At 26.2% G+C, this 16,064-nt stretch overlaps 1 protein-coding gene across 2 annotated transcripts; it reads left to right on the top strand.

Annotated features, from left to right (window-relative positions):
• The first annotated feature begins 1,521 nt into the window (after nucleotides 1-1,521).
• LOC126895484 (proteasome adapter and scaffold protein ECM29) lies at nucleotides 1,522-16,026 on the top strand. 2 transcript variants are annotated; one of them, XM_050667409.1, is made up of 34 exons: nucleotides 1,522-1,698; nucleotides 1,759-1,889; nucleotides 1,949-2,062; nucleotides 2,132-2,250; nucleotides 2,508-2,757; nucleotides 2,829-2,968; nucleotides 3,042-3,225; nucleotides 3,293-3,378; nucleotides 3,439-3,637; nucleotides 3,922-4,151; nucleotides 4,237-4,390; nucleotides 4,480-4,758; nucleotides 4,826-5,081; nucleotides 5,162-5,322; nucleotides 5,385-5,486; nucleotides 6,086-6,310; nucleotides 6,382-6,496; nucleotides 6,574-6,718; nucleotides 7,964-8,069; nucleotides 8,150-8,305; nucleotides 8,497-8,628; nucleotides 8,697-8,807; nucleotides 8,889-8,995; nucleotides 9,190-9,412; nucleotides 9,490-9,649; nucleotides 10,402-10,560; nucleotides 11,331-11,456; nucleotides 11,524-11,678; nucleotides 11,734-11,897; nucleotides 12,399-12,576; nucleotides 12,637-12,742; nucleotides 12,796-12,990; nucleotides 13,166-13,237; nucleotides 15,763-16,026. In XM_050667409.1, the coding sequence occupies exons 1-34, from the start codon at nucleotides 1,668-1,670 to the stop codon at nucleotides 15,888-15,890; spliced, it is 5,199 nt and encodes a 1,732-aa protein (XP_050523366.1). In that variant the 5' UTR covers nucleotides 1,522-1,667; the 3' UTR covers nucleotides 15,891-16,026. The 2 variants fall into 2 exon arrangements, with proteins under 2 accessions (XP_050523366.1, XP_050523364.1); XM_050667407.1 differs by having other exon boundaries at nucleotides 1,523-1,698; nucleotides 11,521-11,678.
• The last annotated feature ends 38 nt before the right edge of the window (nucleotides 16,027-16,064 follow it).

Here is a 16,064-nt window from a genome sequence, read left to right as displayed (position 1 = left end):
CATCATTCTATCACTTTTCCTAGCTACTTTTACTACTTTACTATTAATCACCTCATCCATTATTATACACCATTCTTTGTACTAGACTTACCTGAGTATATTATTTTATAACTCTAACCTATTTCCCTTGATTTCTTTCCTTTCCACTTAGTTTCCTGCACACAACAAATATCAACTTTTTTCCTCTTCAATACTTCTACCAGTTAATGTTCCAACATTCCAAGTACCTATTCTTACATTGTATCTATCTTTCTTCCTTATACATGAGTCCAGCCTAGAGTTAAGTGGTGATGTCCCCACACCGCTGACACTACAAGCGTTGGGTAGACCTGTACACATGACTGGTGTCACAGCTACCGCACAAGTTGTCCGGCTAGTATCTTTATTACTTTATTCCTTAAGCCTTCTCCGTTTTTAACTACTTTATTTCTTCTCACCTGTTGTCCCCGTGTACATCCGAGATGGGACAATTCGCCTAAGTTTTGTTCAGGATAGTTTTTAGACAAATATTTTTACGCCAGCTGTCGACCTGACACAACCTCATTAGTCGCCTCATACGACTGGCAGAGTGGCCGTGGAAGTATTATTATCCCCTATCCACAGGGAAATTTTGTGCTAATTACTGAAAACCCAATTATAGCAGAAAGTAACTATTAAAATATTAGATTTATTGAGCCTATGTACTTGTTTTACCTCCATTTATGAAGTTTAGTATTACTCTTGTAATAAAGAGATGCTGTCATATTTTAGTTGACTTAAGGATTATAAGAGGATTATAAGAAAATGCATACTAAGACAAAATTGACATTTTGACTTTCTTGGAATACGCATCTGTCTTGCTATGTATTAAATAATGTAAAAATATCAGTGTCCTTACCTCTCCCCTAAATATACTATTGTCTATGGAAGATTATAATATAATGTGACATGGGTCAATGGGAATTATAGTAAATAAAGCTGCATTTAAGGTATATTTTATAAAGTAGAAGAATTTTAAGTCTACTTATATCAATAAGTGAGTAAAATTTGGCATGTACAATTTATGTTCACCAAATTGTAAGAAAAAACATTAAAAATCAAGTCAAAATACAAAATTCAGAGTAAGGAATAGGATTTTCCCATTATTTGTAACAATTTATTTGATTTCTTAGTTTTTAAATACCAGTGTACATACTATAATAATATAATATAGTATGAATACAAAAACTATAAAGTAAAATTTACATAGCAGTTTTAATAACAAAATTATGTCACATTTTTTTTTTTATAATCAAACAAAGAACAAAAAATAATTAACATTGATTTTTCGTCTTTTCAGGTACAGGAGAATGGACAAAATTAATAATTAACTCTTTACTTTACTAAATATTTTCATTTCTCAAACTGCTTTGCATGTGATTGTATAATCACAAATATGCATTTGTAGTGTTAATACAAAAATAGTTATCAAATTTTATTGTAATCTATAACTTTTCATTATATTATGATGTTACTATGTTCTATTTTATAAACAATGATAATGAATATTTGAAAATTGAAAATAGTTAATATTTCAAAATTCCTAAATCTAAATTGCATCTGTATTGTTGTAACTTAGAGTTAGGTGATTGTAGTTTTTCATTTTTATTTTTAAAAATATATATTTTTTTTTTTATTTATCTGTTATAATGTCTGAATTAAATGTAAATGATGAGCTGAGTAAGTATATTTTATTTAGCGTTTATGCATTTTTAAATTTACTATTTTTTATTTATTTAGTGCTATTGGAAAGAGTATTTTATCGAATTGGATCAGCTGATACTGATGAACAGCTTTCTGCCTGTATAAATAATTTTCTAGTACCTGTATTACAAAAATTATCATCATCCCACGAATCTGTTAAAAATAAAGTAAATATTTTGAGTCTTCCTAGCAAATTTATTTAAATAAATAAAATCCTTTTCTACAGGTTGTTGAATTACTTACTCATATAACAAGGGTGGTTAAGCGAAGTTCCAATATTGCATTACCAGTTGATCAACTAGTTACTCTTTTAGCTTCTAGTACCAACAATTTTGTCTTGGTAATAATTATCATTTTATTAAAATGTATTTATATTAATAGTAAATTTTTACTTTATTTTTGAGAACAGAACTTCACAGTGGTATTTGTTAAGATAAGCTTTGGTCGCATTGAGGGTAATAAGCAAATCGAGCTGATTCCTTCCCTAATAAACTCTATTGCTAAAAGAAGTATTTCTCATCAAGAAAGGTATATTAAATTATATATATAACTGTACATGAGTTTTTATAAATTAAAATTCAATTTCTAGTTTTATTGTATCTCATGTCTTTTTCTTTTAAGATGTTACTTATGGTAAAAAAACTAATATAGCTCAGTACAACAGGATTGGTGTTAAATTTTGTTATGTATATATGCATTGAGACACAAAATGTTCCGTATTGAAATGAACCAACAGCACTTGTTGTTATAGTATTATTACAATCATTTTATTTAATATGTTTTAGCATTCTGTTACTAATAATTGGTTGTCTGAATAAGTCAAATGTACAAACAGCTAGTAAAGGAGTTTCAGTCATAAAAAATCATCAAGAATTAATTTCAATTATCACAGAACTTATGTTAGATGTTCTGTTGTTGACTTATAAATGGGCTGGTACCGATAATGATCCATTGGCTGGATTTAATAATAAATCTATGAAACGTTTACGTCTAAACATTCCGTTAATTTTTACTGATGCTGATTATCATGAACAAGTAAATAATTATTAAAACATTTTTTATGTATAAAGTTATATTAAAAATAATGAATTTTTTGATTCATGAAGGTAAAACTAGGAATTTTAGGATTGATATCAGCTAATATTTTTGAATCACAAAAAATACTAGTTCATTCAATTGTTGGAGCTGCTGATACACGTTACACTGTAGCAAATTCAGGGGAAAACGAATTGAGAAAAATTACTTGGTAAATAGTAATTAAATATTAATTAATAATTATTTAGATATCAAATAATAAAATGGGATTTAAATACATTTAGTGAGATTGATTGGTCTAAACCATCTAGTATGATACCTTTATATACACTGTTTCTTGGTGTTAGTCCTAACAAACAAGATAGTAGTAAAAAAGAACCTGCATGTGTGCGTATTAAATTAAAAATATTACCATGTCTGTGTTTGAGTAAAAGTGAAGAATCTGTTCTTTGGCCTCAGTGTATGCAGGTATTAAAAATTACAACATAATTTTTATTGGAAAATAATATATACACAAAAACTAATAATTTTCTAGATTATATTTGATTGTTGGAATGGTAAAAATACAAATCAAAGGTTAAAATATTTAGCATTACAATATGCACAAGTAATTATTCGGCAGTAAGTATTTTTTCTTTTTAAATTTGTCAAATTTTTAATTATTTTATGTATATTTTTAAGAAAACCAGAAAAAACATTATGCCAAGCTACACCTATTCTTTTGAAATCTGGATTATTAAAATTGCTAGATTCTCCAGAATTAGATTTAAATGGAAAACAAATGACTTATACTTTAATTGGTATGTTGATATCTAAAGTGCCCACATCAGTAAATAATAATATTGGACAACTTCAGTTATTCTTTGAAGCGTTAATTAAGGTAAATTTTAATGAAGTACATAAATAAAAAAATCATACATATTTTGTTAAAAATAAAATATTGGTAGTGGTACAACAAAAAAATTAACATGAATTAACAAAATGTTAACAAATTAACAAACATCATCATATAAATAAAATAAACAATTATTTTTAACAAAGTGTACTTATTTACAATTTAATGTGTTCAATACTTAAGTTATTATGGATTGTAATTATTGTAGCCAGATATATACTGTTACTAACTCAATATTTATATTGAACTAAGTGATTTACTTTCTTTAGGATACATCTTCTGACTTAAAAGGCTCTATCAGATCTTGTTTGATTTCAATGTGTAGTGCATATAAAGACTCTAACGTATTGTCAAATATTTTAGACATGTTAGCATATTATTGTAAAATTTCTGATGGACTTTTAAAACAAGTAACAACTTATTATTTGTCAAACTTATTTCCAGCTAATGATGCTCGTTCAAGATTATTGCTTATCCAATCTCATGCAACATCTACTGGGTTAATAGATTTAACATAAGTTTTATAATTTTTCATTTTCAATTTAGTTATAAAAATATTAATAATAGTGAATAAATAATTTTAGTGATTCTGATCTAAAAAAAGTATTATACAATGTAGATGAAGCAGGTAATCTAATTGGTGTTAATGGAGATGCTTTACTTTTACCAAAATTTTCGGATATGGTGTTGACAGTTGTAAATAGTAATGAAAAATTTGACATCCAAGTCTTAACAGAAGTGAATATTTTTTTCTGATTCTTGTGCTATAAAACACTTATATTGTATTTACTTTACAAATTTATTAAAAAAAATTATTTTGTGTTTAGATAGCTGAATATCTTAGCCATTGCCTTACTTTCAGTGCTGGCTTACCAGTAACTTATAACACACTTTATCATCCATCAGCACATACTCCTGAAATTTCAAACTACTTATTAACTGTTTATAAGTCTGAAGCCCAAATTATTGATAGTTTTTTCAAACTTATGTTACAAATTATTCAAGTTAAACCTAGCATAATACCATTAAATAATTTATTGGCATGTATTGCAGCTTTACCTAATCAATTAGCTAGTCAATGTATTAAAGATTTGAATATAATTCAGGTATTAAATATTTTTTTTTAAAGTTAAAAAATTGATTAAGATATTTTTAAAAATATTTGCTTTGTAGAAATTATTTGTATCTAGTAATGAAGATATACGACAGTTAAGTGGAACGATGTACGGTATAATTTTATCTAATTTGGATGACACAATATCTAATAAACGTACAAATGAATTGGTCATGGGCATTATGGATAAAAATAGAAGTAAAGCTTTAGAAACTCATGCATCGTTATTTGCAGTCTCGTCTCTACAAGAATTTAGAATTTATAACAATAAAAATATTCCACCAATAATTAACCAAGATATATTTGTAACAATAAGTAAGTTAGTTATTAAGTTATGACATGCAATTTTTTATATATAACAAATCATTAATATGATAACCATTAATTTGTCTTAGTATCTATACTTGATGATGCAAGTCCTTTACTCGTTGGTACAGCTTGTGATGTAATTGGTGCAATTTCAAGACTTGGGCCAATGCCTTTAGATGAATCAAAGAAGACATCATTAATAAAAACATTGCTAAAGCTTTCATTCAACCCTTCAGTTCTCTCAAAAGTAAAATTTATAATTAATGTTTTTTTTTAATAAAGAAATTAAATGTAATATTTTTGTTGAAGATTCGAAACAAAGCAATTAAATGTACAGGGTTCATTTGTGTTGGAGAAAATTCAGAAAACAGTAAAATTGTAGTTCAAGAGTACTTAGAAAATACTAAACATGTATTATAAATCAATTTTAATTTTTAACTGAAGAGCTTATTACAACAACCTACAAAAAATTCACTTTTGAAAACTTTCTAGGAAAAGCAAAACACTACTTTTTTTTCATTTTAAAATAACAAAATAAGACTTCTATTTTTGTTATAGATAATTGAAAAATTACCTGGTATATCTGTTTATTGTATCCCTATATAAAGGGTTTTTTGCTGTATTGTAATATGTTGAAAAGTAAATTTTTTTGGTTGTTGCATCAAGCTCTTTGATTTTGATGTGTAATCAGTTGATTAATTTTTACGATAATTTTTTTTTTTACAACCATTAGGTTGGTTAATGCCAGTTGGTTTGGTATATCCTGGGGAAATTTAAGTGCAGTGGTTTTCCGTTGGCTTCTGCACTGGGAACATGATGTTTTTTTGTCACTGTAGACACGCACGCATTGTCACCCATCCGTTCACCTATGGTGGTAGGCGCGGCTTAACACTAGAGTTTTGTCAACTACTAGTGTGACCACTGCGCCACACCATGCCCCTTATTTTATGATAAAATCTTAAATCTAAAATTAGCATTTATACCTACAGTCATATTTAATGTTTCTCTAGACAAAAGATATTGAAATTCATTTATCAATTGGCGATAGTATATCATGTGCTATACTTGGACCTTATTCTAAAATGTCTCGTAATTTTTGGATGTGTACAGAACAAGAGTACCAAAATAATTTACCAATTAATAGCGCTGTTGAAAAATGTGATAAATTAGCTGATTATTTTTCAAACTCAATACTTGAAAAAGCAGAATCTGAAGATCATCCTAATTCAAGACAAGTATTTTAGTTTTAGATGTTATAAAATGTATAAAAAAAATTATTCTTTAATTTATAAAATATTAATTTTAGGCATGCTGTGTATGGATCTATAGTGTACTTAATGAATGTCATGAATTGCCATCCATAAAAAAGAAGTTAGCTCGTATACAAACTGCATTTGTTTCACTTCTTGCGGAAAAAAATAGTAAGCATAATTTTTCTAGTTCAAATGCTAAATAAATATATGATTAAATTATTTATTTATTTGACATTATTATGAAGGTTATATTCAGGATTTAGCATCAAAAGCTTTAATTCATGTATATGAATATGAAACTGAAGATCATAAAGATCAAATTTTGAAATTACTTATCAATCAATTATCAGAATATATGTCTGTTGGTAAAAGTGGCAAAGATACTTCTGGGTAATTATTAATTATCATGCAAATATTTTTTTTTTTTTGTAAAGTAATACACGTCTGTTTCAAATATGAACAGTATACAGGATGATTCCTTAACTACATTTCCTTATGAAATATTACGAAAATGTCAGAGCTATTTTTCCTTCTATGCGAATCTGAGAAGATATTAATTTAATTATGATGTGTTTATTTTTTTTTTTGTATCTGTCATTACTTTTTCTCAACTCTCACTGGACTGGTATTTTTCAACAATATGACAAAGATAATAACATTACAAATTGTATCTAGTTGAAGACATTACACTGAAAAAATAAAAAATTTTCTCTTGTTGCTAGTAAATTGTGGAAATTCTCCTAAAAATAACTATTTTTAAAATCGATAAAGTTTAGCTTTTTTTACTCAAAATTGTCATAACTTTTTTAAAAATGAATGAATCTAAACAAATTTTTTTTCATTAATTTCATAAGCAATTAATTCCTTTAGATATTTATTATTTGAAAATCTGATTCTTAACCTGCCTACTAGGAGGATTAAAAAATGCTACATTTGCATGAAAATTTTATGTATTTAAGTTCCCACTTTTATACCTTAAACTCATATCAACTTTCAATTTTTAAAAGGCAACTCCAATATTGTTTTTAAAAATGTTTTTTAACGAGTTACAATTGTTTAACAAGTGTAGGAACAATTAGAGATAAACTTATTTATTTATAAATATGGCAGCATTAATATATCATAAATGGATTAACATTACTATTTTATAGAAATACTATAAACTGCACAACTTATCATGTTATAAACTGGTATCTCTTATCAATTTACGACTTAATAAAGATGCCGTATCTTAAAAATAAATATGCTTTTTTTCTGATCACTCCTAAACTTTAAACAGTTGTAACTTATTGTAAATTGAATAATATTAACATTTTCTTTTCAAATGAATAGATCTGATGATATAAAATAGAGTTGGGGTTATAGTTTAAAAGATCATATAAGTTTTGAATATAAGAGACTGTGGCAGAAAATTAATTTTTCTTATAAAGCAGCTTAAAAAAGAACCATTATTTAAAAAAAAAATAATGATTAACTCCAATATTTTCTAAAATATTTTGTGAGGCATAGTTAAGAAATCAACTTGTACATACTAAATGATTAATTGAATAAATTAAATTTAAAAATAATAATATATAAAATTATAAATATTAAGCTCTTAAAAAAAAATGTGTACTAAGAATTATCATTTATTAGAGGCATTTTGTCTACCTACAAGGAGTTGTGCTCATTAGTGACTGATTTAAGTAGACCTAAACTATTGTACAAATTTATTCAGTTAGCTAATTATAATAAAAAAAAGGTAAACTATCTTTAATTATGATATATTTTAGTAAATATTTTGTCTGTTACTCTTTTTATTTCATAATTTTTCTATTTTAGGAATCAAAATCAAAATTGGAAATTGATGAACAATTATGTGAGCAGTTACCTTTTATTATTCCTAGGCTTTATCGTTACCAGTACGATCCAACTCCTATTGTTCAATCATCCATGAGTGCTATTTGGAGTTATTTGGTGTTGGACACTCGCATTATTGTAAATATTTTTTTTTATTAATTTGAACTTTATAGACACCAATATAAAATCGCACTAGTTAAAATTTCATTTTTTTTTTTTTTTTTGAGAAATCTTTATTGAAATATATTAATAAATAATTTAATGCTATAGAAATAAAATAAAATTGACTTTTGAAATTTATTGTTAAAGTTTTTAACTTGAATTCTTAGGTAGAGAAATATTACAAAGAAATATATTTAGATTTGGTAAAAAATTTAACATGTCCTAATTGGAAAGTTCGTATTTCTGTTTGCCAAGCTTTCCCATCATTTTTACAATACACGGGTGATAAAATTTTTTCGGTAAATTAAAATTTTTCTTCTCAGTTATAAAATGAGGAAAATGTTAATAAATTATTATTTATTCATAGAATTGTCTAGAATTAACAATAGAAGCTTGGACAGAGTTAATTAGAGTAATGGATGACATACATGAAGGAACAAGAAAAGCTGCTACTTCTACTGCAAAAACTTTATCAAAAGTACTATTAGTTTGTTTACAATTGTGTTATCATTTGATATTATCGGTATCTTACTATTTATTTTTGTATTTTTTTTTTCAGTTATGTGTGAATGAGTGTACAAATAATAATCAGCTTCTACAAAGGCTTTTGCCAATAATTTTAGATAAAGGTTTATACCATACTGAAGCTAGTATAAGAGCAGTAAGGTAATTATTGTGTAATAGATTATTCCATAAATATTTAAAAAAAATTTATATATCTTAAAAATATTAAGTCTTGTGCAAAAATATTCACAAACAGATTTTAGATCATTATTTATTTACTTATTAAACTATAAAAATAGTTATTGTTATACTAATCTAGCTGGTTATCTAAAAATTGTTTAAAAAAATAATTTCAGTATGGATATGATATCACAACTCATTGTCAATTGTGGAGATAAACTAAAAAGTGATTTAGCTAAATTAATAATTGCTCTTTTGAGAGGTGCTGATAAGGTGGAAACTGCAACTATCAGCATGTTAAGCGTTATGTCTGGTGCCAACCCTGATACACAAGAAATAATTGATTCAGCTCGTGCAGCATCAGCTAGATCTTTAAGTTCTAGTGATGTTTTATCTAAAGTAATTTGATAATTAAATTATTTCATTAGTTTAAATAATTAGAATGTTTATATAAATATTTTTATTTATAATTTTAGAGCTTACTTTATGTGGATGATATAGTTTTACAAGAGCTTATACCACTTCTACAAGAACTTTTGACTGCAAATATAGGATTGCCAACAAAAGTAGCTGCATCACATTTTGTCAGTTTGTTAATTGCTCAAAACCAACATCAATTAAGTCAAAAGTTTTTAGGTAACTATTTACAGAGTACTGCTGAAGAGTTGTGAAAATTTTTAATCTGTATAGTAGGGTGTTATAGATGATACACTATTTAAACATTATTTAAATTAATAATGTGAAAAATTAGATTGAATTGATTTTTATTTAATATTAATTGTTTAAAGTTAATTTTTATAAATAATAGAATGGAGTAGAGTATTAAAATAACAATAATGTTAAAGTGTGTAGTGTAACCAGAGAGAATAGAATAAAAAATAAGTATAAGAAAAAAAGAGATTAACCAACAGTTTTATTGGTTTTGTATTTAATTAAACAAATATTACTAAAAATTATAATCTACATTAAAAACTAGAATACATAAAAATGTTATATTAAAAATATAGCTCAAATGAATAAATGGTAAAAACATAAGTAGTCTCATAAATGGACTCATTTATTTAATTTTGCAGGAAAGCAAAAAAAAAAAAGCTATAAGATTCTATAAACTTAATAATAAAATCAAAATTGATACATTAATACTAACAAAATTGAAACATATTTCATCAAATAGATTTTATTACTTAATATTTGGACCAATGATGTTATTCAATCATATAAAATAAAAATCAAAGAAAATGGAATACAACTAGTTTTCCTCTGTATTCTTTAACTTTTATTAATGAATAAAAGTATTTTAATTAAATTTTTATAGTTGAAAATGAATAAGGAGTTTTTTTCATAAATAAATAATTGTACTTTTTTATAATATTTTTTTAATTAATTAGATAGGATTTTGAAGTCATTAATGAAAGGCATTACTGATCGAAATCCAACAATCCGAAAGAGTTATGCATCTACAATTGCTGTAATTACTACAGTAGCAAAAGAAAATACTGTCAATAAACTTATACAGTCTCTAAAAGATGTGTATATGTCTAATGAAGGTAATTTTTATAACCATTTTTTATGATTTAAAATTGTAAATATATTTTTAATATAAAATAAATGTTCAATAAAAGTTTTAAATACTCATTTTATGATTCTATAATAAAAAAAAATTTGAGATTTATAAATCTAAAAATATAATTAAGTTAAAAATAAATTCATTTTTAATATATTTTAGAAGTTAATTTCAACAACAATTATAATAATTAGGGCCTGGTATATGCATTTATTATATATATGTGCATAATAAATCCAAATAAATATTCATGTTTTATAAACTTTGTTCCAGCAAAATTAGAAGTAGTTTTCCTTTTTAAGGGGATAAACCCCCAATTCCCCAAACTATACTCAGTAACACATTACTAAGTATTTAAGTCAGTTAATAATTTGTATTGGCTGATGGTATATTTGGAATAACTTAAAAAAAAATTTTAATTTATATAATTCTATGGCATAATATTAATTTATATTATAGTAATTAAAACAGATTTTTAAGCTTATATCGTTAGAGCTATAGAGCACCTTTAAATTATTACTTAAATTACAAAATATTTGCAGTAATTTATTTAACACATTCATCTTATAAAGTTATCTAGAATTTCTAGATAAAAATTTTAAATGTGTTACTAAACATTAAAATAATACAAAATAATTAAATTAGTATTGTGTAAAATTTCAATAAATTATTAGCAATTAAGTTGGTAATCAGAGTTGCCTATTTTCTGATGCTTTTTGATTACACAGTATTATAATGAATCATTTTTTACAGATGATAGTATAAGATACGCGGTTGGTTGTGCATTAAAAGGAATAAGTCAATGTGAGAAATCTGATATATATTTGCCGCACATTATTCCCTTAATATTCTTTGCTATACACAGCAAACAAACTAATGGTAATACAATAGAAATATTACAAGAACATATAAAATGAATTTATTTATTTATCATTTATTTTAGTAGATGGAACAAATAGTAGTAAAAATAATGAAATTTGGAAGGAACTTTGGGAAGACAATGTACATAATACTGAAAGTGTTCTATTTCGTCAATTAGATTCATTGTATGAATTTTTAGGAGAAGCTATAAAATCTTCTTCGTGGGCAATGAAATCTCAAGTATAGTAATTTATAAATTTAACTCTTCTGTTTGTATTCACAATATTTTTTAAAGGCAGCCAGATCAATTGGTGATGCAGCAGAAAAACTTGGTCAAAGTTTAAATGAAGAACATCGAAATAAATTTATTGAAACAATTAAAACTGGATTAAATGGTCGTACTTGGGATGGAAAAGAATTTTTACTAGAAGCATTATTACAACTGAATTTAAGTTCTAGGTACCTTATGTATATATATTTTTATATTTAATAAAAATATTTATAAAATGTTATAAACTTATTTTTGTTTCAATCTATGTTTTTACGTATATTTATGAAAAACATTTAAAATATGTTTCTTTGTCAACTGATTAATTAATGGACTATTAATGTATAAAAATCTGTGATGATTTTTTTAAATCTGATTGGATTTTGATATAAGTTACAATAATATTAAGAGCTATTTAACTCATGACTGTTTTATATTCATGAAAAATTTATAAAATCACAATAACAGTGTTTGGAAAATAACCACAGAAATACATAAACTTAATATAAAAATTTAGAACTTGATTTTGTTTTAAATATTTTAATAAAATAAAATATCTTTAAAACTAATTTTGATTAAAATGTCTATATTTAATTGTATGTTTAAACCATTTTTTAAAATAATTGTTTTATACTTAACAACACTATAATTTATTTTTCATTAATATATATATATATATTTATTTTTTGCAGTAATTCAACAGAGAATCGAAAAAATGAAGAAATTGTGGATTTAGTTTTTAATGAATGCAAAAAAGAAAAAATAAACTATAGAATGGTGGCATTAAATACTATTGGGGAATTATTAGAAAAGTTAAAAATTGATCGTTTTGCTCAAACATACCAATTAGTTATGCATGTCATTCAAAATGTACATATTATTTATTTTAAACTAATTTTAGTAAAATTTAATACATTAAATTTTTTATAGAGCACTGATAACTCAGATATTGAGGATAAAACACAAAATTTGAAATTAAAAGAATCTTTGTTTTCTTTAGTAGGAAAAGCATGGCCTCACACCTTAGCAACTCAAGGTAATAGTTAATAATAAAATTAAATATAATTTTATGTTTTTTCTTTTAACTAGTTCAATTTGGAGAAACTGTTGTTGCTCAATGTGCAGATCACCTAAAAAATAATACTCGTCCTTTACAAATAGCTATAATAGGTACTTTGTTAAAAGTTATAGAAAAATTAGCCTTTTTCCAATTATATACAAATCATAAACAACAATTGAAGTATATTTTTAGTCATGTTAGACGAGCATTGCATTATTCCTTTGGTAAGTAAAATTATCATTATTATTGTGAAGTGTTTCTATATCTTAATAATTTTAATTTAATCTGTTAACAAATAGATTAAATACACATTTATATATCACATCTTCAATAAAAAAGAGTTGTAACTAACATCTTTACAGTAGATCAGGAGTCTTGTAATGTTTTAAATTATTTCAGGTGTTCCAAAAAGTATTATTTTAAGAAAACTTTCTCTAGAGATTTACATCATGGTGATAACTAACCTTAAAAGTAAGAAATTTTGTTTAAATATATTCTCAGAGAAACAAAATATTCTTCTAGGTGTAGCTTTTTTTTAAATTATATTCTATGTTGAAAATGTAAATATTTTAAAACCTAGCAAAAGTATTTAAAGATAATCATCTCGCATAAATATTCGTGCCTCAATACCATACTATATATAATAGGTCCCGTCGTTTTTGGAGCCAAGTGATGTCAGTTATGTGTAACTTGGGACGGAGGTTAGAGGTTTTCCAATTAAAAAATGCCCTGGTGTTAAAATAAAATGTCGAAGAATTGCTATAAAACATTCCATTTTGAGGATAGAAACCAACTTCAAATGGATGGATTTAGTTTTAAAGCACACAAACAATACTACGTATGCTCTCACGGTTATTTTGCTTCGATTATACCCAAAGCGTAATATTTCTGATCTAGCGTAATCCACATCAGTGATAAAGAAAACTGGAGACGGTTAAATACGAGTGTCTAGTAGTGATTCCATAAGCTGTTTGGCTACTCTTAATTTCCAACGATAACCGATCAAACAATTGTGTAAAAGTTGAGTACCCGTATGCATCAGTTCTGTGATCATAGTCGATAACGAGTAGAGTTAACTTACTTTCTAAAGTAATATTATCGACTGTCTTACAAGATGTCTAAATGCAACCGTCTGGAAGAATACTTCTATAAACGTTACTTCATTATTTCATTGAGTCTGGATGACTTCTGATTGTTACCATGCTGTGTGAGTTGCGTTGTCGAGCTTTAATATGACATAGTGAATAACATAGCGTCTTCCAGAAGATCGCCTGTCGTGAATCCTAATGAAGCCAAGGATCTCAGATGACCCAAAAATTTATCCACCAATTTACGAATACGCCGACCGCTACTGACTTGTCGCCACTACTCTATTCGAATCAAATCAAAATATTTACAAAATGCAATGATCTGTCGCTTAATGTCACTGCTTCCTTCATTTCAGCCATTGTAAGTGCACCCAAAACGCCAACCGTAATTTAAGAATGCCGGCGTCAAATCCTATTTAAACATTTAATAGGAATGCATTGAATATTTCTATTGCATCTCGAACAACGCCAGTTTGGTCAGTTTCAGTTTCGTAGTCTACGTATGAGCGTCGTTTAAATTTACTTCTTACGTACTGAATGTCGAAATTACACTGGAATAAAAAATTAAACAATGAATGAATTCATTTAAAATTTCTAGCGAAACTCGGAAAATCTGCGACCGAAAGATTTTATTTATTAACAGAAGTATAAAGATGGTGATGCTGTCATATCCCGACCACGTGTTTTTGAGTGACACAAACGATTTTGTGAGGGTCGTGGAGAAGTTGAAGATAAAAAACGGATGAGTCGTCCATGTTCCTCAAATACTAACGATAAAATTTCAAAAATCGATAAAAAGGTGAGCATTCGAATGATAGATGAGATGGTTAATATCGACAAGAAGACCATTGGACAAATTTTACACGATAAATTGAACATGACAAAAGTTTGCGTCAAGGGGTGCCTAAAAACCTCTCTCTGGAACAGTAAAATGGTTGGTGACAGGTTTGCGCTGACATTCTTGGACGGATGGATGGTGAGCAAAACTTGTTGGAAAAGGTGATAACATGCGATGAAACTTGGATTTTTAAATATGACTCTGAAACTAAAGAGACAACTCATAGAGATTTCCGCATCACCAAAATTGCGTAGAAAACTACGAATTAATTAAAAATAATTCATATACACTAGTTGATAGAACTAACTATCATTTGGTGGTGAACATGTGTGTTCGATGAAGTATTGATTTTTGTGAATCGGTTTTTTTTTTTATATAAATATATTGTCACAATTTTTTTTTGAATTGAACAAAATATAGAGTTATTATTTACATGTTTCATAGGTATTTATATAAATTTAGAATAAACTAAAAAATACTCTTTTGACGTAGTCTAAGAATGCAAAAATTGTTTAAAACAGAGTTACAGTGAAATTTCTATTTTATTATTAAAAATTATTAGACTTGTCATTTAGATCTGTTAAACTCTATATATGAAGATGAAGCAAATGCATTAGTTTCTGCACCGAGCGCCAGCGTTTTGATCCAGTGAACCTGACTATTGTATAGGTTACTAGTGAGGCTTTTGGTACTAATGGGTATCAAAATATTTATTTAATAAATATATAAAAGGCATCCATTTAATCGTCAAGGTTGACATTGAAATTTACGCAAGCCTTGCCCACAAAAATATTAAGTTGAAATAAAGGCGGACCTTTTGAGTCTAATATGGGTTCTGTAAAACATATTTTGAAAAATTCTTAACTTTGACGTGAAGCTAAGAATTTCATTAATTTTATATTCAGAAAAACTTTTAAGATCCAAAACAGAGTTACTTAAACTAATATATTGTTTAAAGATTTAAAAAACTGGACTTTTTGCCATAGTTTTTTTTTAAATACAACCCCTAAAACTCTTAAATTAAAAATTTAAACAATAATGAATTGATCAAATTAACATTTTTAACTTAGGTTTGAAAGCGGCGGAGGAGTTGGATTTGTTTGTAGAACTTTACAATGAGTTCTCAATGAACTTTATCGCCGACGAGTCACCGGAAATCAAACTTCTCTTACAGACCGTTAAAGAATCAATGGGATAGCGGCATTCACTGCCTGTCAAGTTAACAACTACTAATGTTATCTGCTTTGACCTTTAGTATAATTAATATAAAATATGTATTTCTTTTTAAAATTTACTTTTTATTAAATAAATGGATAATATAATAACGCTCGAAACGCAATTCTCTCTTTTTTTCTCGTTCGTTTATCAGCTA

The sequence above is a fragment of the Daktulosphaira vitifoliae genome, unplaced genomic scaffold (genome assembly GCF_025091365.1).
Source record: "Daktulosphaira vitifoliae isolate Bord-2020 unplaced genomic scaffold, ASM2509136v1 Scaffold_1, whole genome shotgun sequence".
NCBI lineage: Eukaryota > Metazoa > Arthropoda > Insecta > Hemiptera > Phylloxeridae > Daktulosphaira > Daktulosphaira vitifoliae.
Note: the sequence above shows the minus strand (reverse complement) of the source record. Positions and strands in the feature narration are given on the sequence as shown.